Source organism: Aphelocoma coerulescens, chromosome 22 (genome assembly GCF_041296385.1).
Source record: "Aphelocoma coerulescens isolate FSJ_1873_10779 chromosome 22, UR_Acoe_1.0, whole genome shotgun sequence".
Taxonomy (NCBI): domain Eukaryota; kingdom Metazoa; phylum Chordata; class Aves; order Passeriformes; family Corvidae; genus Aphelocoma; species Aphelocoma coerulescens.
The window spans coordinates 891,874-916,134 of record NC_091035.1 but is presented as its reverse complement, the minus strand read 5'-3'; the positions used below and the strand labels follow the sequence as shown (position 1 = coordinate 916,134).

At 53.6% G+C, this 24,261-nt stretch overlaps 1 protein-coding gene across 1 annotated transcript; it reads left to right on the top strand.

Annotated features, from left to right (window-relative positions):
* Window positions 1–427: 427 nt before the first annotated feature.
* On the top strand, window positions 428–22,815 carry CDS2 (CDP-diacylglycerol synthase 2). The gene is made up of 13 exons (XM_069035371.1): window positions 428–505; window positions 11,397–11,539; window positions 12,387–12,483; window positions 12,848–12,945; window positions 13,749–13,888; window positions 14,267–14,325; window positions 14,692–14,774; window positions 15,824–15,911; window positions 16,259–16,327; window positions 16,877–17,029; window positions 17,312–17,431; window positions 17,961–18,064; window positions 18,668–22,815. Exons 1-13 carry the CDS (start codon window positions 443–445, stop codon window positions 18,795–18,797), a joined length of 1,347 nt encoding a protein of 448 aa, XP_068891472.1. The 5' UTR covers window positions 428–442; the 3' UTR covers window positions 18,798–22,815.
* The last annotated feature ends 1,446 nt before the right edge of the window (window positions 22,816–24,261 follow it).

The following is a 24,261-nucleotide window of genomic DNA, read 5'->3' as shown; positions in this document are numbered from 1 at the left end:
AGCGATGGCGGCGGGGCCCGATCCGCAGCGGCGTCGGTGGCACACACGGGGCCGGTCCGTAGGGACGGCTCGGTGGCGCGCCTCTCCTCAGGCACCGGATCCTGACAGGAACTCCAGGCCTGAGCGAAAATCAGCCATAACACAAACCCGTTTGTCCCTTTAGACAAACCCCTCACGCTGCTCCCAGGGACCTTCCCGCGCGCGGCGACCGACCGACCGACCGACCGACCGCTCGCTCGCTCGCTCGCTCCCTCCCTCCCTCAGCGGCGTACTCGCGCCACCCATCATGGCGCCCCGCACCATCCGGGTACACCTGGGCGCGGCCATCCCCGCGCTCGCCCCGCCCCCGCCGCCCGTCCCGTGCCGCCCATTGGTCGGCGGCTGTTGCCGGTGCTGTGTCGCCCCCTGGCGGCGGCGGCGGCGCGGCGGGCGCGGGTCCGGCATGAGCGAGGCGCGGCTGCGGCCCGGGCGCGGCCCCGGCGGGGCGCGGGACCCCCAGGACAAGGTGCGGAGCGGCCCCGGGGGGCGTGAGGGGACGGGGGGGACGGGGAGAGCCGGGGGCCGGCCGGGGAGCGCCGGGGGTCGCGGGGCCTGTGCGCCGCCGGGTCCCGGCGCCCCGCGGTGAGGCCGCTGTGCGGCCCCCGGGCTGCCCCGCGCTCGGGGAATTTGCCCCGCACTTGGTTTATTCGCCCCTCGCGACACCCGCGGAGGAGCGGATCCCGGCCCCGGGGGTGTTCCGAGAAGCGGATCCGCCGTGTGGGAGCGCGGAGATCTGGGCGTGAGCTGCGTTTGTGGGATGGCTCAGGTGGGGTCACAGCCCTGCCCTCAGCGGAGAGTTCGGTGCCTCCCAGGCCAGCCCAGGGACTGAGGTGGGAGATACAAACCTGCCTCTAGGGAAGGCTTTGGCGCCTCCGAAATCACCCCTGGGGAATCGGGTGGGGGTTACAAACCTCCCCTTAGGGAGGAGTTGTGTACCTCCTAAGCCGTCCTTAGGGAATCGGGTGGGGGTTCCGAATGCCTCAGGTTCCCTTAGGGAAGGCTCTGGTGCCTCCCAAGTCATGCCCAGGGAGTGCCCTCCCAGCGAGGGCTCTGTGGGAGTTTAATGAGGGTTAACACTGCCTTTCTCCAGAGGAAAGAGTGTGCTTTTTCACGGCAGAAGAGCCATGGGAAGCAAACCTGGCTCTGTTTTCCTGTACCGTCTCTTCTCTTCCAAGCCTGAGCCCGTCTGGATGCTTGAGGTTGCTCTGTGAGTCATTTGTCACCCTTGTCATCTCTGCTCCTGCGTCTCCCCGAAGAGGAAGGGACCAAGAGGAATAAACAGTCAGGGAAAACTTTGTAAATAACATTTGCAGGGTCACAGGGACCAAAGGCTGGAGGGAAAAGCAGTTCGTGCTGTGCTGGCGTTTAATGCACTTACCTTGGGAACGACCCTGGACTGGTCCATCAGCCCTCAGCAGCATCATATTGATGTTTTCTCCTACTGCATGAAGGGTGCAGTTGAGAGCAGCATGAAGTCATCAGACAAAACTCTTTTGCAATTTAAATGCAATTTAAGTGCAATTTTAATGCAATTTTAATGCGATTTTAATGTGGTTTTAATGCCAGTTAAACACCTGCTAGAGGCTGTGTGGGCAGGTTTGAGGAAACTTCGTTGTGCTGATGTGATCAGGGAGGGATCTGGGGCAGAAGGAGCCAGCAGTGGTGGGAATGGGTCACCCTGGTGTGGATCTGGAGGTTGGGCCTCTCTCACAGTAACCTGGAGCTCTCTGCCACCACATTTCCTGACCTGAGGGAAGGGAGCTCTAAGATGGCTCCAGTTTTGTGGTGGTTGTGCAAAGGGTGAGGCCTCGAGATAAGTGCATTCGTCTCAGCTGGAATTTACTCTGCAGCGGAAAACCTTCAGGGAGTTTTCTATTCCAGAACTTTAGTGGGAGTTGGAAGACCTCCCTCCAGAGGCTGGCAGGGCTGGTGCTGCTTCACTGGTGCACAACAAACTCCCTGGGCCAAGCTGGGATTCGCTTTAGCTCCTCGTGCTGTGCTCCTAAAGAAGGTCAGAGGGCTGCTATTCCCAGGGCAATCCTGTTATCTCCACGCCAGTGCTTTCACATATAATGAGCCTTCTGAAGGACTCCTCTGCTATTTCCTTCGAGTCAGCGACCTGGAGGTTCCTTACTAGAGAGAGGGAACGTTGATGTTGTGCTGCTCCTCGTAAAACAGCTCAAAATGAATTGCAAGAGGGAAAAAAGCAGTAGTGAAGTGTTCCCAAGCAGTGAGGAACAGCTCCTCTGAGGTGCTGAATGTGATGTTTCCTAACAGAAGGCAGTGATGGGAGCAGAGAATTTCCCCAAATTGCCAAATGCGGCTGCTGGGAGGTTACCTGGTTACTACCCCTGCCCTCAGTGACACCCTCCTCGGCGTCGTGCTTTCCATGCTCGGTGGCAGGGTTTGATTTCCTGCCCTGAGATCCAGCAGTTGTGTTTTCAGTGCGGGGGAAATGCCTGGAAAAGCCTGGGAGCAGCGGAATCGCTCGCGTGTGTGCTGCTCCCGGTGCTCTGGGGCTGCCCAGGGCTCTGTGCAGGTGCTGCTCGGAGAGGGGACATTCCCGTGCCTGCTGGGGAGCCTTGCCAAGAGGAATAATTCAGCAGTGCATATTTTATTCAACAGAAACCCTGGAGGCTTCTGGAAAGAGCTCCCAGCTCTGTGTTGACAGAAACGCGCTCCAGTGGGATGCAAACATCGAGGCTGGGTTTTAGATCGCGGTGTTTTGCGCTTGTTGCCACTTTCCTGTTTTGGCACTGGGAAGTGAGAGACTGGAGTCACTTTCTGCTGCTCTGACCCTTGCACGCTGGCCCAGCTTTGATGTGTCCCCGCTGCTGGCACAGCTGAGGCCGGGCTGCCTCAGGAGATCCTCGTGCCAGAACGTTTTAAAATCGATTTTTGTTAAAACCGCTGTGCAGCACAAAGTCTTCGTCTCAGAGGGAACAAGGCAACATCTGTTTGTTCTGGTCAGTGAGCTCCCTCTCCTCTCTGTGGTGAAAAACCAGGGAACCTTGCCCTGGTGTTGCTTGTACCCATTGGCTCAACCCAAAGGATGCTGTTACCTGACGGTGTCTGTTGGTATTGAGAGTGGATCGTGGAATCATGGAATGGTTTGGGTTGGGAGAGACCTTTGAATGGATCCAGTGCCACCCGCTGCCATGGGCAGGGGCACCTCCCACTATCCCAGCCTTGTCCAGCCTGGCCTTGGACACTTCCAGGGATGGAGCACCACAGCTTTTGTGCTGGGCCTAACCATGAAACAAGTTCCAGTTTCTTGGTACCTTACAGGTCCCACCCTCTCCCAAGGATATCCCGGTCTTTAGAGACTTTTCTTCTGCTTTGTAGTCTCATTCATAATCTAAACCCAGAGGCCAGTGCCTTCCCTCTAGTGTTGTGTACATCCCACAAAATCACATTTTCTCTGCAGCCCCCAAAGGGAACAGGAAAAGCGCAAAAGAAAATTGTTTCTTGGTGCCTGCCAAGCTCCTGAAGGCTTCTGCTGGTTTGGGGGGATTTTATGATCATTTCTCAGGAGCTGTTTGTACTTTGTGTGACTCCACAGTGAGGACTGGGGAGTTTTTCCTTTTCCATCTGCTTGCTGAGACATTGCACGAGCAGCTGTCTGTGCCAGGGTGGGATAACTCTGTGTCACCAAGGGTTTGATAAGGAAAATTCTGGTTCCTTCTGTGTCCACCAAGGGTTTAGTGAGGAAAATTCAGGTTCCTTCCAGCCCGGTTTTGCAGGGGCCTGACAATGTGACTTTTATCTGGCTACATCTGGTCTGTGTGGTACAAAAAGTGAAAGACTCTGGCATCCAAGCCTCGTGATTTCTTGTGCTTCCAGGCATTTATTCCTTGTGCTTCCAGGCATTTTGCAAGAACTCCCTGGTGGTCTGACGTGCTCTGAAGATGCTGAGCTAAGCGAGGGCTGTGCTGTCCCTTGGGTCTGCTCAGGAGGGTGAAGGGTGGCTGGGGACAGTGGCCTGGGGTGAGCTGGAACGGGAGCAGCAGCTCCAGTTTTGGCTTTTAGCTTGGGAGAGGTGCAGGACAGAGAGAAATAACAGTGCAGGCACTCTGGAGGTTCAGGCAATCTCAAATCCTGTTACTTCCCAGATTCCAGGAGAGCTCCTGCTAGTTGGGAGTTTGTGATAACAAGATGAGGCTCTTGCAGGACCAAACCCAATCAACCACTGCAGTAATGCCTCTCTTCGTCTCATCTACCATAAAGGGAGGCTGAAGTCCAAGTCTGCTTCCAGGCCCACTCCATAAGATTATTTTTTTAATAGCTCTTAATATGATCTTGGGCTCGATTCCAAGCACCAGTTTGCTGAAGCACGAGCCTCATTTATTGCTGATAGATGTTCACAATCTCAGCTCTACTGGGAGAGCACGCTCTAGCCTTCCCTGCAGTTTGATGCTTGGCTCTGTATGTGCCTGACAACTCCTGGGCATCGTTAATTGTGGCCACAGGGACTGGGCTGGGTGTGTTCTTAGTGGAAAAGTGACTCTCAAATTTAACACCTTTGCCAGCACTTCCTTTGGTAGGTGTTTGACTTGGCCACTGCTCCTTTCACTGACCTGTGTCCTTGCTCAGTTGTGGTGATGCCAGGGAAGTTTGATCCCAGGAAGATTTTGTCATTTGAAAGGTTGGATGGCTCTGTTTCCTTCTGTGTGCAGCACTTGTGTGTGACAGAGCGAGCAGGGAGACTCCCAGTGCTCACGTCAAACCCCCAAGCTGTTTTTCCTGTTACTCAGCCCTTTGCATAGTTCCGAGCTGGCTTCCCTTTCCTATCCTTGTTCAGTGAGTGGGAGATTTATTTCTGTCTGCTCTGGAGGGCTGCACAGGTGAGTGTCCCCCTTTGCAGTGTTCCATCACCTCCAGGCTGTCCTGTTTTCTGTGTTCCTGCTGGATCTTAGTGGATCTGGGAGCTTCTTCCCGGACTCTCTCTTGCTGCTCCAGCACTCTGTCCTTGCTTCTGGTCGTTTGTTGTTATTATTGATAGTGAGATCAGGATGGCAGAGGTGATGGGGGATATTCCTGCTGTCCCTGGTGCAGGCTGAGGCACTCAGACTGTTCTGTCCATGGACAGTGTCTCTGCTCCTGCTTCCAGATGTGCTTGCAGTGCTGTCTGGGGGTGACTCCTGGGGAGAATGTTTGGTGCTGAGAAGAGGGAAGTTGGGATGTTTGTGCGTATCTTCCAAGCAGGAAAAATTCCCAGGACCCCAGGGAGGTAAAACCCTTAAAATCACAGAATCCCAGACTGGTTTGTGTTGAGAGGGACCTTAATGCCTGCTATGGGCGCTCCAAACCCCGTCCAGCCTGGCCTTGATGACCCCTGTGACTTCAGCAAACCACAGCTTTGGGTTGGTCAGGATCACACCTGAACACACTGGTCCAAGTGCACTCCTTGAGCAGTCCAGGTAAAGCCAGTGGGATGGACTGGGAGAGAAATGTGAGCAGGACAGTGTGAGGTACCCCCTCAGAGTCAGCAAATTAAATGGCTTGGTAGGGTTTTCTTTTTTCTCTCATAATGTTTTGGAAAAATCTGTACGAACTCCTGAGGAATTTGAGGGTCAGAAGCCACTGGCCTTGGCGTGATGCAGGCTCTCATTTCAGAGGACAAAAATAGCCTTTTCCTGCAGTAACCTCCCAGTGTGAACAGTTGCTGCAGAGCTGTTTGTTCTCCCTCTCGCTGCTCCCAGCTCTCCCAAACAACAGCAGATTGAAATGTCTGTGCAGGCTCCAGCAGACACAGCCCCAGCCTCCCTCAGGCATCAACTCCCAGAGGCTCTTGGAGCTCAGCTCTCCTGTTCCTGTGTCTCTGCAGGGAAATGCCAGCTCAGAAATGCACCAGGATGCCACTTAGACCCAGGAGAGCCCAGAAGCCGCTCTCCAAAACGTCTCCATCACGTGTTCAGAGGGGGAGGCAGGTTCCTTTCTGAGCAGTAGGAAATTCTGGGGGAATGCCAGAACCACCCACCGATTTTTGTGCTCCTTTTGTACACAGCAGCTGGTGCCTGCTGCCTTTTCCTCCAGGATTTCCTGGAAGCAGCAGCCCCTGGAGTGGGTGCTGGGGGTCCCAGCAGAGGAGGAGGAGGTCCTGCTGAGTCCCGGGGATGTGTGACTTCCATGAATCCTGTGTGACTTCCATGAATCCTGTTTGCTCTCAGGGAGATCAGGCTCCTGTACCAGAGGCTTGTGCTGGCTGCAGACTGAGCCTGGCTCCCAGCACATCCCGTGGCTGAGCCGAACAAAGCCGGTGCTTTGGGATCAGGGATGAGTTTTCTCAGCTCTTTCAGCCACTGTGCAAACATTCCTGCTTTTTGTGATGTTATCATCTGCTAAAGGGCTCCATTTTTAGGCATGTCCTAATTTCCGTGCCTGTTTTCAACTGGAATGTGGTTATTTCGGGATGGGGAAGGGAGTCCTACATCAACATAAATGAAACCTGAGCTTTGTTGGTTTTTTCAGACAACAAATCAGGCGGCCAGCACTAGGTGCCAGCTTGGTGGGTGTCTTGGTGGGGGGGCCATGAGAAACTTGAATTTAATTGCCCTGCAGGTAATGTCACAGCACAAGACCAGGGTAAAAAACACTTGCAAAAAGACCCCAGTGCTTTTTGGGACCTTCCTACAAATCAACCCTGGAACTTTGATTCATCCTTCTGGTGTTAATGGTCTCCAGACTTCTCTTGTTTCACCCTCCCGAGCTGTAAACCCCTAGAAGAGAATATCCTGTAATTTGGGAGTAATGGGATGAATTCTGGACCCTGGTGGGTCCCTCTGAGGTGGGTTTGGGGGCACAGCAGCTCTGGGATGTGCTGTGGAGGTTAAAGCAGGGGGAAGAGGGGAGAGGAATGGAGCAGTTTCTCTGAATGTAGGAATTAAAGCCCCTTCTGGAAGACATTGAGGTTTCCATTACTGAGGCCGCTGAGTTTGTATTCATTAAATTAATTATATTTGCTTTGATCCTGCAAATGTTCTCAGAGGTGAGAACAGAGGTACAGTTGGTCCCTTTTGTTCCAGCTGCCAGCTCTGTTGCCTGAAAAAGCAACTCTATTTCCCTCTTCAGCATTTATTTTATAATAACATTTTCTGTCACAGCTTTTTGTTTAAATCTGGCAGGAAGTCTAAATAAAACAGTGCCTGCCTCCAAGGAAAGTACCTAAATAATGGCATTTCTTGAACTAATTTAATCTGCCAGCATTGAATACTTAACTGTATATCTGTATTGGGCAGAAGATTTTTGGCAGGGAGAGAGCAGGCTCGTTTCTATGGCAACTGAGATCCTGTCGTGGATATTTGTGTAAAAAACCCAGCGCTCACGGCTTCCTCTGAGAAAACCATTTCAGTGTGAGCACAAATTTCTTACCACCTGCTTGAAGTAGTCAAGTTGTTTAAGGAAAGCTCAGACAAACTCATTTCTCTGGGTATCTTTTCTTCAGGGTGATGAAATCCCCGTTGACAAAGGTTGCTCAGAGCTGTTGATGCCATGAGTAGAAGAAGTGGGCAGGTATCTGGCTTTTCCCAGCTCCGGTTCAGCAGTCAGGAGAAACAGCCCTCGCAGAGATTTGGGGTTTTGCTCTTTCTCCTCATCACAGCTTGTGTAGAAATCAAGGAATTAGGATAAAATGGACATTGCTGTCTCAGTTTTATTCCTGCATTCCTTTTTCCCATTATTCTGTAAGAAGCATTCAATACTGAGATGATAAATGGAAGAAGGAGCCCTGGGCTCACCTACAGAGCTGGACAAAAAAGCCCTTCAGTTTAATAACTCCATATTGGTTAAAACCCCTGAAAACAGTAAAAGCTTTTGCCTCTGATTGTGTTTTAAGAGATGTAATGCTCACCATGTAAAAGAAATGGAAGGATGAAGCCAGATGCCAAGGTAACCAGAGGGAAGGTCGGCTTTGCTCTTACGGAGGGGTTTTAGTGGTTTCCTGGCTCTGCATCCTGCATGTGGATGTCTGACATCCTGAGTGTCCTGCCCGGGAGGAGGGGACACGGGGAATATCAGGAACTTCCAGGAGAAATGGGTGAGGGAGAGCTGTGGTAGGAGAATATGGGATAAATACAGCTGGAGACAGCTCTGTGCCCGTGCAGGAGCAGCAGTGGGAAGAGGTGGGATTGCTGGGAGGTGTCTGGGCCCTGACTGGGATTGCTGGGAGGTGTCTGGGCACTGACTGGGGTCTCTCAGAGGCTGCTCCCCTGGTGGTGGTGGTGTTGCAGGGGGGTTTGGTGGCAGCCCAAGCTCAGCCCAGCTCTGCCCTGCGCAGCCCCAAGCTTCTGCAGAAGCACTGCCTGTCAGGAGCTGAAATCCCCCCGGCACAGACCTGGGAGCGTCCCTGCCTGTGACAGCAGCGCCCTGGGATGGTGATCCTCGGGAACACGCTGGAGGACAGGAGAGCCGAGGAGATGTGTGGGAGGTGTCCCCAAGGCAGTGCCACAGGGTGTCCCCAGGCAATGCCACAGCTGGATTCAGGGTGCATCACGTTCAGGCTTAAACACGTTATTTAGCGCCCACTCAGCTGCTTAAACTGATGATTTGTAGGCTGACGGGGGCAATTTGCATAAAAGGTATAAAAATAGTGTCGATTACTGAGTCCGTAGCCTGTATCTGGCACAATGTCCTATAAAATCCCAATGCTCCGATTCAGGGGGATCTGAGGAGGGAGAAGAGCTCACTCCTGGTGCTGCTCAGTTGTTTTCAAAGTGAAGATGTTAAAATGTCAGTTATCCCTCACTTTGGCTGGCGATTTCTTCCATCAGGCTTAAATTGAGCAAGGAAGACATGGCAGGAATGAGTCCTGCATTTCATGCTGAGCCCTCACAACTTCCCTTTATGGTGACAAACCTCTTGATCAGCTCCTTTGTGCTCTCTGGGAATAACCTGGCAGTGTTTGTGGAGCTGTGGGGATTGCGTTTGTGGCTCCACCTCTGCTGTTCCCAGTGCTGAGGGTGAAGTGGGGAGCAGCTGGACTGACCCAGCGAAGCTCTGCTCCTGCTCTTGGAGCCCTTTGCAGACGAGGTTTGGGTTGGCCTTGCCCTGCAGTTGGTGGCTCAGGTACCTGGTGATGTGGTTTTGCATTGATTTACCTGCAACATCTGTGTGGTGCAGGTGGTGTAGGGAATCAGTGCTGGGATATGGCAGGGATCAGGCTGTGGCAGGGATCAGGCTGTGAGAGGGATCAGGCACAGCAGGGATCAGGATGTGAGAGGGATCAGGCTGTGGCAGGGATCAGGCTGTGGCAGGGATCAGGCTGTGGCAGGGATCAGGATGTGAGAGGGATCAGGACATCAGCTCGGTTGCACCATCAGGTTCCTCAGTCCTTGAGCTTTTCTTTCACATTCTTGGCCAGGACTGGAAGTGAGGAAGGCACAGGTGCTCCTTCCCTTCCTTTTGGTCTCTCAGCACTTTGTGAAGCTTCTGCTCCTGTTGGCCCCAGGCAGGAATGATTTGCGTGCTCTGCACTTTGGGGAGTGAAACACAGGGATGCTGCTCCTTTAACCAGCCTTTGGTGGCTTGTGTGGGGACACCGGGACTGCATGAGAAATGTGCTTGGGGATTTTCAGTTTAGCCTGTACAGAGGAGAAGCTGATTTTCCTCTGCCTGCAGCTATTTCGATTGCTCCCAGGGGAATTCTGCAGAGAATCCTTTTATTGGAGAAAGCATTGCAATGGGAACAGAGGCTGTAGCTAAATACAGAGCACAGATTGCCCAAAACCTGACCTGTGCTGTGCTCGAAGATGCCAAATCTGTGGTTTCCAGGGAGTTTTCTCATTTCCAGTCTCTTTGCCTGCTGCCATTTGCAGCTGCCTTATGGATTTGAGTTCCCAGCTAAATGGCACTAAATCTCTCCAAAATCTGAGGTCCAAGTGGATTTTATGGGTCAGTTAAAAAACAGCTGAAAAAAAAGCCAGGTTGCATTTCCCTGCTAGCTCCCTGAACCCGTGTGAGCGCTGGCAGAGGTGTTGGGTTGAAAGCAAACCCAAACTCTTCCTTCCCAGTGGATGAATGGGAAGAAGGAGCGTGGAGGAAGATAGGGAGGAGGTGACACTGGGTGCTGCTGGTGTGTGGCTGGAGCTCTGCTCATCCCTGGGAATAATCTCTGACATCACCAATGTATTTTTAGCTGCCTCCACCTGCCAGTGCCTCACTGTCCTTGTCTGATTTAAGATCCTGGCCTGCAGCCATTGACACGTTCCAGCTGGGGGAGTAATTACCTTTTCCTACTTTAAATAAGGGAGCAGCTCCAGCCTTCCTGCTCTACTGAACTCCAAATACCCCCAGCCATGAGCTGCACCCAGCCAGCCCCAGCAGATCTGGTTGTTCTGGAGCTGGGCAGCGCTGCCTGGCAGCCCCAAGGGATGAAGTCTCTTTGTTTGCAGAGCTCCCAGCATTTGTCAGCTCAGCTCCCGCTGTGCTTTTCCTGCAGGCACACTCACTTCTCCTGGAGTTGTCAGATTGCCTGTGGACTCTGCCTTGCCTGGATGCTCCCCAGGGTGTGGCCCTCTCCTTCCTTGCTTCCAGGAGCGAGGAGCAGGGTGAAGCTGTGCAGCTGAAGCGAGGGGCAAAACGTGGAACTGTGGGTTTGTCCTCTGTTCAGGAGCTAGGTCAGAGTGAAAACTGCCACTGGGAAGAGCCAGGACTCACCTGAAATCCCCTTCCCACCCCTGGGCTGGTGCAGAGCCTTCAGTAAGCGGCCTCTCCTGTGTTTATTTACCCCTAAACACAGGACTTTGCTCGGGGCTGGGTGCTGGAGCAGTCCAAGGGGCAGGGAAAACACAGAGCACGTGTGTCCCTCTCCAGCACCTCGGGTTTCCTCTGTGGCCAGAGGGGATGGTTGGGCCAGGGTGATAAGCCAGACTCTTCCTCTTCAGCTGCCTGAGGATGGGCTCGGTGTTATTTTTAGTGTCCTCAAGTAGTCAGCACTTCAGAAATCTGTCCGGGAGCCTTGAGCCTGTCCACTTGGAGGCCTTTCTTCCTGGTTAATTTGGGCAGTGTTACATTCTTTGAGATCTGCCTGGGGATTGGGACCTTGTAAAACTTCCTGCTAACAAGCCCCGGAGCACTTGCTGCTCTCTTGGAAATCCAGTAATCAACTGCAGGGCATCTGTAGCTGTGCAGGGGGAACAGGCCCTTCTCTGTGCCTGCTGCTGAGGCTGAGGGACCATCAAACCCCTCCTGAAGCACCTGAGGATGTTTCTCATGGGTTTAACCCTGTGTAACACCCAGAATATTTTCTTCTCCTCCCTCTCTTGTGCCGAAGCAGAGGGTGGTAAGTGTTGGAGCCAGCGTGCTGGCCCAGGGTCCTTCCAAGTGGCTGCTAAAGCTCCTTGGCTCTCTTTGACCTGCAGGAGTCAGAGTCTGAGAACAAGCTGGATGGAGAGACAGCGTCAGACAGCGAGAGCAAATCCGACTTCGGGGGCTCGTCCCCAGTGCCGACGTCGGATGACACTCCAGAGGTGCTGAACAGAGCCCTCTCCAACCTGTCCTCGAGGTAACCCTCCCTGAGCATCCTCCTGTACTCTCCCAGTGGGGGCTGCTGGAAGCTGAAGGAGCAGCTCCCCAGCCTCTCCCAGCCCCCGGGGCCGTGGGAAGCAGCAGGGTCAGGGCTTTGGGTGGGAAAGGAGGGGGCAGAGCAGTGCTGGGGGGGGTCTCGCTGCCTGCTGGGTCCTGGCAGGTCTGGGCCTGGGTGGGGCAGGCCCACAGAGCTCGTGGGTGGCTTTGGCAGCACTCACAGCAAAGGTTTGAGCTGCGGGGGCTTTTAGCCACTGCTGTGACTGAGTTCTGCAGGAATGCTTGAGGAATTGCACTGACAAGGACAGGATTTAGGAACAAGCCAGGGATATTCTCCACAAACTGCTTGGGAGGAAAGCGTCTTGTTTATGTCACAGGAGAAGGAAAGTGTCTTTCCTGAGTATGCTGTGAGGGTGGGAGAGGCTCACAGCTGGAAAGCAGTGAGGGTACAACATGACAGGGGCCATCTCTCCTCACAGGAAGCAGTGCAGAGAGGGGGAGTGGTCCCCACTTTATTTGAATTTATCCTGCAGCTTGTCCAAGGTGTGGGAAAGCTGCAGCAGAACAGGAGCAGAGGCTGCCCTGTCCCGTTCCAGTGCCCTGGGAGGTGCTCAGCTCCTGGGTAAAGCTTTCTGCATTTAGTGGGGCTGAAGTGCAGCTGCTGCAGCCAGGCCTTTATCAGCACATCAAGGTCTCTCTGCACTGCTGAGAGGAAACTTGGGGTTTCCAGGGCTCAGTTTCCTTCCTGTGACACACAGAGAGCACAGTAGTTTGGCTGCTTTGCTCTGTCTTGTCCTTCTCTGATGTTTTCCTTCTCCATGGCCCAGATGGAAGAATTGGTGGGTGAGAGGCATCCTCACACTGGCAATGATCACCTTCTTCTTCATCATCATCTACTTGGGCCCCATGGTCTTAATGACAATAGTAAGTGCTCCAGAGAGGCGTCCTGACCTTCACTCCGGCGGGGGGAATTTGCTGGGACACTGCTGGCATGGGGTGCTCAGGACCTCGTGTCCTAGAGGTCCTGGATTCCTCTCTCCATGGAGGAAACCCGGGAGGAATCTGCTGGTCAGTATTTGGCTGCAGTTGGAACTAACACGAGGGGTTTTTAGAAATCTCCTTGGCAGAGGAAAGGGGAGGGAAAAACGACATCCTGAGCTTCCCACATGGGAGGCTCCTGCAGCTGCTGGAGGACCTTTTGCTCTGCACGTGCTTGGTTTTTGTCTCCTCAAGGGAAGAGGTGTTTAACCAACAGGAATTACAGTGCCTGGATGTGTTTTCTGTGCAGGTGATGTGTGTCCAGATCAAATGTTTCCACGAGATCATCACCATTGGCTACAACGTGTACCACTCCTACGACCTGCCCTGGTTCAGGACGCTCAGCTGGTGAGTGAGGGGCTGCTCCCCATCCCTGTGTGCAGCACTGACACCTCCCCTGGGGCACTCAGGGGACACAGCCACAAGCCCTGGGCTGCTGTGTGCTGACAGTGACCTGTGCTGGCAGCACTTGTAAAGGAAAATCACAGAATCCCAGGATGGACTGGCTTAGAAGGGACCTTAAATCCCATCCAGTGCCACCCCTGCCATGGGCAGGGACACCTCCCACTGTTCCAGGCTGCTCCAAGCCCTGTCCAGCCTGGCCTTGGGCACTGCCAGGGATCCAGGGGCAGCCACAGCTGCTCTGGGCACCCTGTGCCAGGGCCTGCCCACCCTCACAGGGAGGAATTCCTTCCCAATATCCCAGCTAACCCTGCCCTCCTTCAGCTCAAGGCCATTCCCCCTTGTCGTGTCACTGCATAAGGGCTTTGGAGAGGGCAGGAGTGGGGCTTTTGGGGCACAGAAGCCCCAAAAGTGGGCTCCAAAAAGGTGGCTCTGTGAGGTATGGAGCAGGTGAGTGGTTTTGGGATGCACAAGGTGTGGGATTTTGGGAGGCAGAGGCCTGTTGAGCAGTGCCACCTAAAGACAGAGTCTTTGTGCATCCCAGCCAACCCCAAATGCCAGCTGTGACCCATCCCAGAGCGGGGCTCAGAGGTGCAGCCACTCCTTGGAAGGAAGGTGACATTTCCGAACTGGGGGAGGCAGCTCTGGCTGGCAGAAGCAAAACCTGTTGGCAGCGTCCCAGAGCAGTGTCAGGACCTCAGGGATCAGCCTTTTGGGGCTCCTGCTGACGAGATTCCCACCCTCCCCAGGTACTTCCTGCTGTGTGTGAATTATTTCTTCTACGGCGAGACGGTGACAGATTATTTCTTCACCCTGGTGCAGAGGGAGGAGCCCCTGAGGATCCTCAGCAAATACCATCGCTTCATTTCCTTCGCCCTCTACCTGACAGGTGGGCACCACCTTGATTAATGTCGGGGCTGGAGGGAAGAAATCTCCTGCCTGGAGTGCTGTGTCCAGTGCAGGATCCACAGCACATCGTCTCTGCTCCCCAGGGATGCTGTAACTGGGCTGCATGGGGAGAGCTGTGCTGGCAAATCTTTTCCATGAGGTTCTGGAGGAGAAAACTCCATAATCTTCATGGGACAGCCAGGTTGTTCATCTGTCCAAGTGCTGCTGGGTGTGACTTCCACAGCAGTGCTTTTCCCACTCCACAGTGCTTCTTTATTCAAGTAGAACCCCCAGCAGCTGTGCAATATCGTGGCCCAAAAGTATTTCTGACTGTTGAAGGCACATTCCCACCACTGACTTTCCTTCTGTTTCTCCTCAGGTTTCTGCATGTTTGTCTTGAGTCTGGTGAAGAAACACTATCGCCTCCAGTTCTACATGGTGAGATTAAAATTCAGGTCCTGGTGAGGTTAAAATCTGGGGCCTGGTGAGGTTAAATTCAGGTCCTGGTGAAGTTAAAGTCTGGGGCCTGGTGAGGTTAAGTTCAGGTCTTGGTGAGGTTAAACTCGGGGCCTGTGGAGATGCCAGGCCAGTGTTAACCCCATGGTGCCAAAATAACTCATACAAGACAGCTCATCCTGTTTATTTGGCTGGTTTACAAACAGTAGATAATAAATGAATTTTCTGTGGGTGAGGTGCCCTGGTACCCTCGTGCTTGAGCTGTTCTGAGGAGCTCTGAGCACCTGAGCTGGGCAGTGCTGGCAGTGGCTCTGGGCAGGCTGGACAATGTGCTCTCCTCTCTTCCAGTTTGGCTGGACCCACGTGACGTTGCTGATTGTTGTTACCCAGTCACACCTCATCATCCACAACCTCTTTGAAGGAATGATCTGGTGAGTTTGCTCTGCCTCCTGAGCTGTTTGGTTTCTGCAGCCTGAAGAAGCTGTGTTTTCACAGCATCCCAGACTGGTTTGGGATGGAAGGGGCTTTAGTGATCATCCAGTGCCACCCCTGCCATGGGACACCTTCTGCTATCCCAGCGTGCTCCAAGCCCCCTCCAGCCTGACCTCGGACACTTCCAGGGATGGGGGAGTCCAGAATCTCTCTGGGCAACCTGTGCCAGGGCCTCACCACCATTACAGTAGGATTAAATTCCTAATATCTAATTTTTTTAATCTCAAAATTCAGTTTTGAGTTAAAACTTCTCTCACAAAAACAAATGGCCAAGGAGAAGGTGCTTCCTGTGAGGGACCAGCCTGTTCAGAGCAGCAAAACATTGAGTGAGTCCTCAGAGACTTGGGACTTGCTTTGTGCCACTTCAGCATGTAGAGAGATGTTGCAAAGGAGAATTTTGTAAACTTGCTGTGGGGTGCAGGGACCTTTCAGGTGGCATTGGGGCTGGGTGGATGCTTTCTGCTGATATCCACAGCCCAAATGGCCAGGGAGGTGCTGCTCCTGTGGGGCTTCAGCACTGAAAGGCAGGAGGGGGCTGCTGCCACCTCAGTGCAGCTGCTGTGCACAGGGGAGGCCCCTTTGGTGGTCCTGCCAAAACCAGCAGGACCAGGAATGAATTCTGGCCACTTTGAGGCTGCACGTTCCTCAGTGTGCCCCAGCCAGCCCGGAGTGCGCTGGGATCCTCCTGCTGACTGCCAAAATGCAGGAAATACTTCCACAGGAGGTCAGGAGGGGAGAGTCCAACACCCTGCTGAGGGTGGCTAAGGAAAGTGTGCTGCCAACAGGCCACTGTGGGCACACAACCTGCTTTATAGTCCAGAGCACTGGAGAAACCCTCAGACTCCCCTCGGAGCTTCCCGTGGTTGTTCCTTGCACTGTGCTGGAGGAGGGGACGTTGGTGTGATGGCATTGCAAAGTGCCTTGTGGTGGCAGCTGCTCACTGAGCCCTGGAGTTGTGTGATGATGGTCTGACCCTTGTCCCCTGCAGGTTCATTGTCCCCATCTCCTGTGTGATCTGCAATGACATCATGGCCTACATGTTCGGCTTCTTCTTCGGCCGCACGCCGCTCATCAAGGTTTGGGACACTTTGGGGGACAAAACGTCAACTTTGGCTCCTTTGGGTCCCCCAGCTCCCCCAGCTCCTGCTTTGTGGCCTCTTATGGGTCTGAAGCAAGCCTCCAAATTAAACCTGGTGTGCATCCCAGTCTTTGAGGCTATAAAATTAAATCACTGAACCATTTAGGTTGGAAAGATCGAGTCCAGCCATGACTGAACCATTTCAGACCGAGGTGCTGGGGTCAGCTTCTGACCAAACTCTTACCTGTGGGTTGGTGGCACTCTGTGTTGGCCTCAGCAGTTCAGAAGTGGGGAAGGACTGCAGAGATGTATCAATAATCATCCCCCTCGCTCTCTCTCTGGCAGCTCTCCCCAAAGAAGACCTGGGAGGGTTTTATTGGAGGATTTTTTTCCACCGTTCTGTTTGGATTGCTGGTAAGTGGCCATCGTGGTGCTTCCTCCACTGGAGTTTTCCCTTCATAGGGTCACGGTATTCTGTTTAAAAAATGCAGTCAGGCTTGAATCTCTGTCAGATATTTCAGCTTTCCTTGCTGCCCAGGGTTTGAAGTGGTTCCTGGCTGTGTGCAGACACTGCTGATGGAGCCAAGTGCTGGAGGAAGTTTTCAGTCCCTGTTAAACCTGTGATGTGCTCGTTACAATAATTAACCATTTTCCCTCTGCTGCTGTTGGATGGTGCTGTGCATCATTTCAGGGGCTGTGTGGGGAATTCCACACTCCTGGAGTGTTTTGCCCCATTTTTATGTCCCTCTCTGTGGCTGCTGTTGCTGTCCCTCCACCTCAGGGTGCAGCCTGCTCGCTGCCTTTCCTCTGCCTTCAGCCAATTACTGCTGCTCAGGGGAGTGATCTCCTTAATGAAGCTGGGAGCATGGCTCCCTCCTCCCTCATCTCCTTGCATGGCCTCTCCCCTTGAGAAATCCCTGAGGAAAGCACTGATCCTGTTTCCATTGTCTCTTTTTCCTGGAGCTGTCCTATGTGATGTCTGGGTACCGCTGCTTCACCTGCCCCGTGGAGTTCAACAACGACACCAACAGCTTCACCGTGGACTGCGAGCCCTCCGAGCTGTTCCAGCTGCAGGAGTACAACATCCCCGTGGTGCTGCAGTCTGTGGTGGGCTGGGTACGACCCTCTCTGCTCCCTGGGTCTCATTTAGTGGGGTAGGACCACTAAGGAAAGAGCAGGGCTGTGTTTCGATGTGAAGGAATGTGACAGAGGTGCATCCAGAAATAAGGGGAATGTAGTGGTGCCTGTTGTTGACTGAGACACCAAAGTCTCAGTATCCCAAGTCTGGTGGGACATGAACCCATGTGAAAACCAACTGAGCTAAAGCCTGGGGGGCAGAGAAGGAGGGGCAGGCAATGCTGTTCTCACTGGAACCCCCCTGTGCTGTTTGTCCTGCAGAAGACAGTGCGGATGTACCCCTTCCAAATCCACAGCATCGCCCTCTCCACCTTCGCCTCCCTCATCGGGCCCTTCGGAGGCTTCTTTGCCAGTGGCTTCAAGAGGGCCTTCAAAATCAAGGTGAGGATGGAGAAAGTCGTGGACATTCTGGGGAGGAAACATGCAGTGGGTGCTGCCACTCGGTGCAGTCCCGGAGCTCTGAGGGAAGGGAGGTTTGTTCAGTCACAGATAAAATGCTGGATCAGGATCTGGGGGTTTTTTGACCAAAAGGAAAGAGACCTTAAGATTTTAACTGTGATATTCTAAACCCTGCTGTGGTGCAGGTAGAGGAAGGAAGATCCAGCCAGGAAATTTTGCAATCTGAGGTTTCCCTTGATGTCTTGCAGGCTGGTTTTACATATAAACAGCCTGTGCTCAGTTAAGATGCCTTGAAAGGCAAGGCAGGGTGGCAGCAGATAAACATTTGCCTTCCCTGACCTTTGAGTAACAGAGCAACATCCAAAAGCAGGGAGATGTGAAACAAAATGTTTCCTTGGTCTGACTTTGCCTTCTGGGAAGAACTGGAGCAGGGGGTGAGTGCAGTGTGTGGGGGCACAAAAGCAAGCACAGGTCCTGGGGAGGGCTCAGTGCAATCCCTCTGCTCCCACAGGACTTTGCCAACACCATCCCAGGGCACGGGGGGATCATGGATCGCTTCGACTGCCAGTACCTGATGGCCACCTTTGTCAACGTGTACATCGCCAGCTTCATCAGGTGCGTGTGCCCTGCTGGGCTGGGGGCTTCCTGTCACTGCCAGGGCTGGGAATCACAGGCAGTTGTGCTCCTGGATAGATTTAACAGCTGGAAATACAACACTGAGGGAACGGAGCTTGAGGAGGGGAAGGACCTTTAGCAGAGCTGGAAATGCAACCGTCACTTCCCGTGGGCTGCTGTTATTCCAGTCCCACTGAAACTCCTCCATGCCCCTTCTGTGAATCTTGGACAGGTTTCTAGAGTCAAACGAGCAGGAAAATCTAATTTTGCAGCACTGACAAGCATTCTGTAGCCAAGCACAGAGGAAAAAGCCTGTGGGTGCATAATGGATGTGCTGGGGGAGCTGAGGAAGTGCCTGTATGTGGCTGCTTTGAATTCTGAGGGTCAGCACCTGCTGATAAGATGCACAATCCTCTTCAGATAGATTGGGTTTGGGGTGTTACAGCCTCCTGTGCCTTTTGAGTCCCTTTCCACATGCCAGATGGAGTTGGGCTCCCAGGGGAGACCGGGGGAAGGAATGGACAGCACAGCAATGAATGTCAGCCCATTATTCTGATGGAATTGCCCTTGAGCCCCATTGCTGACGATGCTTTTGTGTTGCAGAGGCCCCAACCCAAGCAAACTCATCCAGCAGTTCCTGACCCTGAGGCCAGACCAGCAGCTCCACATCTTCAACACGCTCAAAGCACACCTGGTGGACAGGGGAATTTTGGGGAGCCTGGAGGACGCATAGACAGGAGGTGGTTGGAACAGGACTGAAAACAGACAGGCCTCCTCCAGGGAATTCCTGGCTTGCCTGATTTAAGACAATAACAAGGCCTCATTTCACTGTAACTTTTCTTCCTTTCTTGGTAAATGTTTGCATTTGTGGTTTATTTTTTTTTAATAATATATTTATAGAGCTTTGGTTCAAATGAGCAAATCTTGGGTTTGTAGCTGAGAAGGAGTTAAGGCTTGGAAGGACTGTTGGGTGGAGCAGGAGGGTGGGATTCTCCTGGTGGACTCTTCTGAACCTTTGGGGTGTGTGGGCAGAGCTGAGCTTTCCCTGTGAGTGGGTTTTGCAGGGAATGCAGAGCCTGGCAGGGAAGGGGAGGCTGTGCCCTGCCCTGGCCCTTGTGCTCAGGGTGGCAGACCTGGGGACCATCCTCCTCTCCAGGGGCAACTGGGAGTGCAGTGGGAATTGTCCCAGCCTGTGGCAATCTCCTTGCACAAGGTATTTGGAAGAGGATCTTGTACTAACCCAGCCCTGTTTCCTCTGCCCAGCCCTGCACCTGCAGCTGCTCTCACCTGCTGCTTTTGCAGTGCCTCTCACATTCCCTCCCTTCAGGGCTGATATTTTGGCAAATCAGATTTTTGTAACCAATTAAACCAGGAACAGAATGGGGATGAGGAGTCAAGAAAGTGGCAGTTGTGTGTGGGAGGTTCAGATTCCTTCAAAACTGATTGAAGGAAATAAGTTTTAAAGAACGTCGAAGTTTCACTGAGCAATTCCTGCCAAGTGAGAACAACTTTTAAAGAACTTGGTTTGTTTTGCCCTGTTAAATAACCTTTAAGAACCACACTTCTTTATTTCTCCAAGGTTGGAAACCCCACACTGGGCTATGTGAAGTAACCTGGGGAGCAGTTTCCAGCCAGGTTCGTTGCTGGGTGGGCTCCAGCTGCAGCTGGGGGTTTTGTTTTCTTTCAGGGATCATGTCTGTTCATTACTTGAGTTGTAGAAGTCGTGCTGCTGAGTTTACCACGGTCTATGTTGCATTTCAGTCTGGGTTCATTTCTCTGCAGGCTTCTGTCCTGCTTCGCTTACTGAATCTTGTCAGAAATAGTTTGTACTTTATAGCTGCAAGTTTTACCGAAGTACTTTCCTTTATTTTGTCATACTTTTTTATTATTTAAAAATGAGAGCCCTAAAGATTGTAAAACTTTCCTTTTTTTTGCTTGGTTTTTTTTTTTTGTGATCAGATAGTGAAAATATCCCCATTTACACCTCATGCAGTGTTCCCAAACACAAGGTGACTCTGATTTTCTTTCTTTCCATAGTTTGTGCATGGGAGAGAGAAACTTTAGCTGATTTTAACCTGGGGAAGGAGTGACAGGGAGAGTTCACACAGAAATACCTTGGTGTTTTCAAGCAGTTGCTGCCATAAACCTTTAGCCATAGACCCCCCACATGAGACCTGCACCTGCTGCGAGCTGGCTTGGCATCGACAGAAAATAAACCACCTGAAAATACCCCAAATTCAGAGTTTTTACTCCATATTCTGCTTCTGCCACTGCTTTCATTTACCCTGAGTGTACCAGAGAGCTCATGTGTGTGTAAATACATGGAGCAGGTCCCAGCCTCTCCCCTGCATTTCTGTGGGACTGTGGTGGGCTCTGCTTTGTCTCCCTGAACAGGAGGCAGAGGGTAGAAGGTCGTACTCCAAGTGCAGGTGTTTGATGGAAAGCACAGGCTGCAGAGAAGGCTCTGGTTTTATGAAGTATTCTCAGTTGGTGCTGGCAAAGTTCTGCACTGAGCCAGGTCAGGATTGGGTTTGGGGTTCACACAGATTTTCCTGGTTGTGGAGACTGTTCCCTTCCAGCTTGAATTAGGCAGGGGTTTATTTTCTGTCGACAGAACAAATATTGGTCCAAGCCCCTGATACAGAAACTGCAGAGGAGAAAGGAGGTGCTTCCATCTGGCTTTGCCCAGGGGCAGTGTTTGGGCTGTGTTTCATGAGGGTTTGCCTGACTTCAGCGGGGCAAAGTGAGGCCCCTGTCAGGAGCAGCCGTGGGAGCAGGGTGGGAGTGCCAGGGTTTGGTTTGCCTTGGGGGGCTGGACCAGCTGGATTCTCCCTGCCCATTGCCAGAAATCCCTTGTCATGGCTGTTGGGTCACAGGCAGAAGTGACAGTGTTGATAAATATTACAAAGGTGTGCTCTGTTCATGGTGAGAAATTTCTCTGGTGGGTCTTTAGTCTCCTGCTCGTCTGCTTTAAACCTTTCGTTCCTCCTCTGGTGTAATTAGCGGGGCAAAGCTTTGCTGCAGGCCCAGCTTTGGGGCAGATCTGGGCTTTTCCCGAGGGTGTAAATGCTGGCTGTGGGCACTGGAGGGCAAAGCAGTTCCACGCAGTGGCTGCGAGAGGAGCAGCAGCAGCAGCAGCAGCTCTGCCTGTGGGTGGCTTCCCTGGTCAGAAATTCCCGATCAGCTTTATTCCTGCTTCCTCTTGGAAGGGTGGGCTTCCAAACCTGGGCTGCTCCCCACGGGGAAAGCTGCCTGGGAAGGGTTTCCTGCCTGGAAGTACAGTAAAGGGAGTGGGAACGGTGGATCCACGGGGAGGTGGGGATTGTTGGGATTATTTGCAAGTTGTGCAGATGAACTTGCGGGAGCTGGACCCTGGGTTTGGGTTGGAGGGGGCCTGGAGTCTTGTCCCACTTCCCTTGCCACGGGCAGGGAATCTCTCTCTAGGCCAGGCTGCTCCCAGCCCCATCCAGCCTGATCCTGGGCACTGCCAGGGATGGGGAGTTGGCAACTCCCTGAGGAAAGGTGAAAAGCTGCTGTTCCTAAGGGAGTCTCTGAGGGAAGAACCGGTGCCGAGGGATGTGCAGCAGCACACGTGGCCCTGCAGGACCTTGGTGGTGCTGCAGCTCTCAGGAATTTCGGTGTGGAGGGGCCGGAATGGCCCCAGGGCTGGTGGGTGAGGAGAGAGATGGGGAAGCGCTCCAGCTGCAGGGCTGGAGCTCAGCGTGGCACCATCGTTCCGGTTCACAGCGGGCTCCAGCAGCAGGAGGCTCCAAAGGGAAGAGCAGAGCAGCAGGGGGAGGTGGTGCCAGCTGGGATTTGTGTGTGTGGGCCAGGAGGAAGGGACAGGAAGGATTTGGTCAGTGTGAAGTGGTGTGGGAGCCACCTCTGCACCAGGGTCACTGCACAGGCAGCCAGGGAGTGTCCACAGGGAGGGCACTGGAAGCTGCTGTGGTGTGGTGTGAGGGGCTGGCAGTGCTGGGCAGGGCTCTGGGCACCCCCAGTGTTTGTTGGGTTTGGACACAGGTTTGATGCACAGCTGGGCTGGGCCCGTGGACACCTCGGTGGGAATTGGCTTTTCCCTGCCTGGGTGTAGCCCAGCGGGGTTTGCAGGGGTGAGGCAGGGCCAGCCCTGCTCAGGGAAGCACCAGGCCTGGGTTCTGTGGGATCAGCCGGGGTTCATCAGACATTCCCTGCGTGAGGGGCTCAGCAGTGCCCCTGAGCTGAAGGGGCAGCTCTTGTGTGGCTCACAGAGCTGGGGATCCTGCAGCATCACCCACAGCTTGGCCCCAGGCTGTGGGATCCCAGTGCCGCCTCCCAGGGAATGTCTCCTGTGTCCCGTGTGTGCAGTGAGTCCCCCCAGCCTGGCTGCAGTGGGGCCCTTCCCTCTCTCCCTTCCCCCTGTGCGTGGTGGGAGCAGGGCAGGGCTGGGTGGGCACATCCAGCCCCTCCTGGGGACAGCCCAGTCCCAAAAGCATCGCATGGAAGCTCCCGTGGCCTCTCCCTCGGTGCCCAGCCCTGGGCTGGCAGCTCTGTACTCCTGTAGTCCCTGTGTAATCCCTGATCTCCAGCCCTGGCCTGCTCCCACCACTGGCTTCTTTCTCTGTGCATTGCTCCTTTGATTCTGGTTTTAGCTACACACGTAGAGTTGCCTTTCTTTGACCGAATGTTCGAATGTGAAATATTGTATATTTTAAAGTATTTACCCTATTTATATACTGTATGTTACTGTTAAATAAATATAAATTCCATTACCTCTAGGGGAGTTTCATTCAGCGCTCTGGCACGCTCAAACCCTTCCATGCTCCACAGGGCAGCTCCGGGTGTTACAAACTCACATTCCCTCATTCCTTGCCCCGTAGCTCCCCTTCCTCAGGGGTTTTCCGCAGAGCAGACCTGGCTGCAGCAAGGACAGGGGTGGGCAGGACTGGACCATCCACGTCCTGCATGAACAGCCCCATTCCCAGTGGGGTTTTTGGTGACCCCGGGGTTGGATCATCCAGGCTCATCTTGATCAATGATGGGGGAAGGGTTGCCACTGCTCCCCCTGCAGAATCAGCTCATTTTACCTGAAGATTTCACTGGGAATGTGAAAAATCGCTGGGAGTTCCACTTACCATAAGTTATTCTTTCATTTCAGCCCTTTCTCCAGCCTTGCCTGGGGTCAGGAGGGCAGAATCCTCTGTTTACCCAGGAAAATGCTACTTTTAGCTCTGGTGTTATTTTGTCTGTTTTTGACTTATCAGCTAAGCCAAAGCAGCCCCTCAGCAGCCTCTCAGGGCTTCCTGTCACTGTGTGGGCACTTGCAGACAACTTCGGCCTCCAGCAGCAGCAGCAGAGCTCGACTCCCTCTCGATGGGATCCCTGCGAGGTGGCTCCAAAGCCCAACTCCCACATTCCAAATGCTGCTCCCAGTCCAGCAGGGCATTGCTGGGCAGCACCGGGCAATATCCAGCAATTTGTGAAGCAACTCGAGGGCTGAGCAATCGTTTGGTGTTAAATCTGTCAGAAAAGGGACTCTGGAGTCCTCAGGCAGCCGTGGAGCTGTGGCACCAGGGCCGTGGGTGACAGTGCCAGGCAGAGCTGATGGCCCAGCCCAGCCCAGTGCCAGCCCTTCAGCCGCAGCTCCCCCCTGCCTCCCCCCCATCCTGCGCCAGTTTAATTCAGTCAAACATGGAAAACTGCAAATTCCCACTGGGAATCCTGGTGCCCGCTGTGCTCCAGCCCCAGACAGACAGACAGCCTCAAGCCAGGGCTGCCTCCTTGTGACCTGCTCTCCATGAGATCCTGATAGAAGAGGGATGTAAAAACAACTTTATGGGCTGAGATTTGCCTTTTTTAGGTCCTGCTGAGGCATGGTAGGTTTAGATTGGATATTGGGAGGGAATTCCTGGCTGTGAAGGTGGGGAGGCCCTGGCAGAGGTTGCCCAGAGAAGCTGTGGCTGCCCCTGGATCCCTGGGGGTGTCCAAGGCCAGGTTGGACGGGCTTGGAGCAACCTAGGGCAGTGGGAGGTGTCCCTGCCCGTGGCAGGGGGTGGCACTGGATGGGATTTAAGGTCCCTTCCAACCCAAACCAGTCTGGAATTCCATGGTTCTGCTCAGGAACAGGCTGCTCTGAGGGGTGGCTAAGAAAGGAGCAGGAGGTGGCTGAAGCAGCTCTGGGGTGCTCAGAGGGGCAGTTTTGGGGTGCCAGGGAGGGC

What these genes read in the sequence shown, in the direction of transcription:
- CDS2 (XM_069035371.1), top strand. Translation starts at nt 443, where the DNA reads ATGAGCGAGGCGCGGCTGCGGCCCGGGCGCGGCCCCGGCGGGGCGCGG. An exon ending in CCATGGTCTTAATGACAATA is followed by an intron (nt 12,484 to 12,847) that starts GTAAGTGCTCCA and finishes TTTTCTGTGCAG; the next exon opens with GTGATGTGTGTCCAGATCAA. An exon ending in CCGTTCTGTTTGGATTGCTG is followed by an intron (nt 16,328 to 16,876) that starts GTAAGTGGCCAT and finishes TTTTTCCTGGAG; the next exon opens with CTGTCCTATGTGATGTCTGG.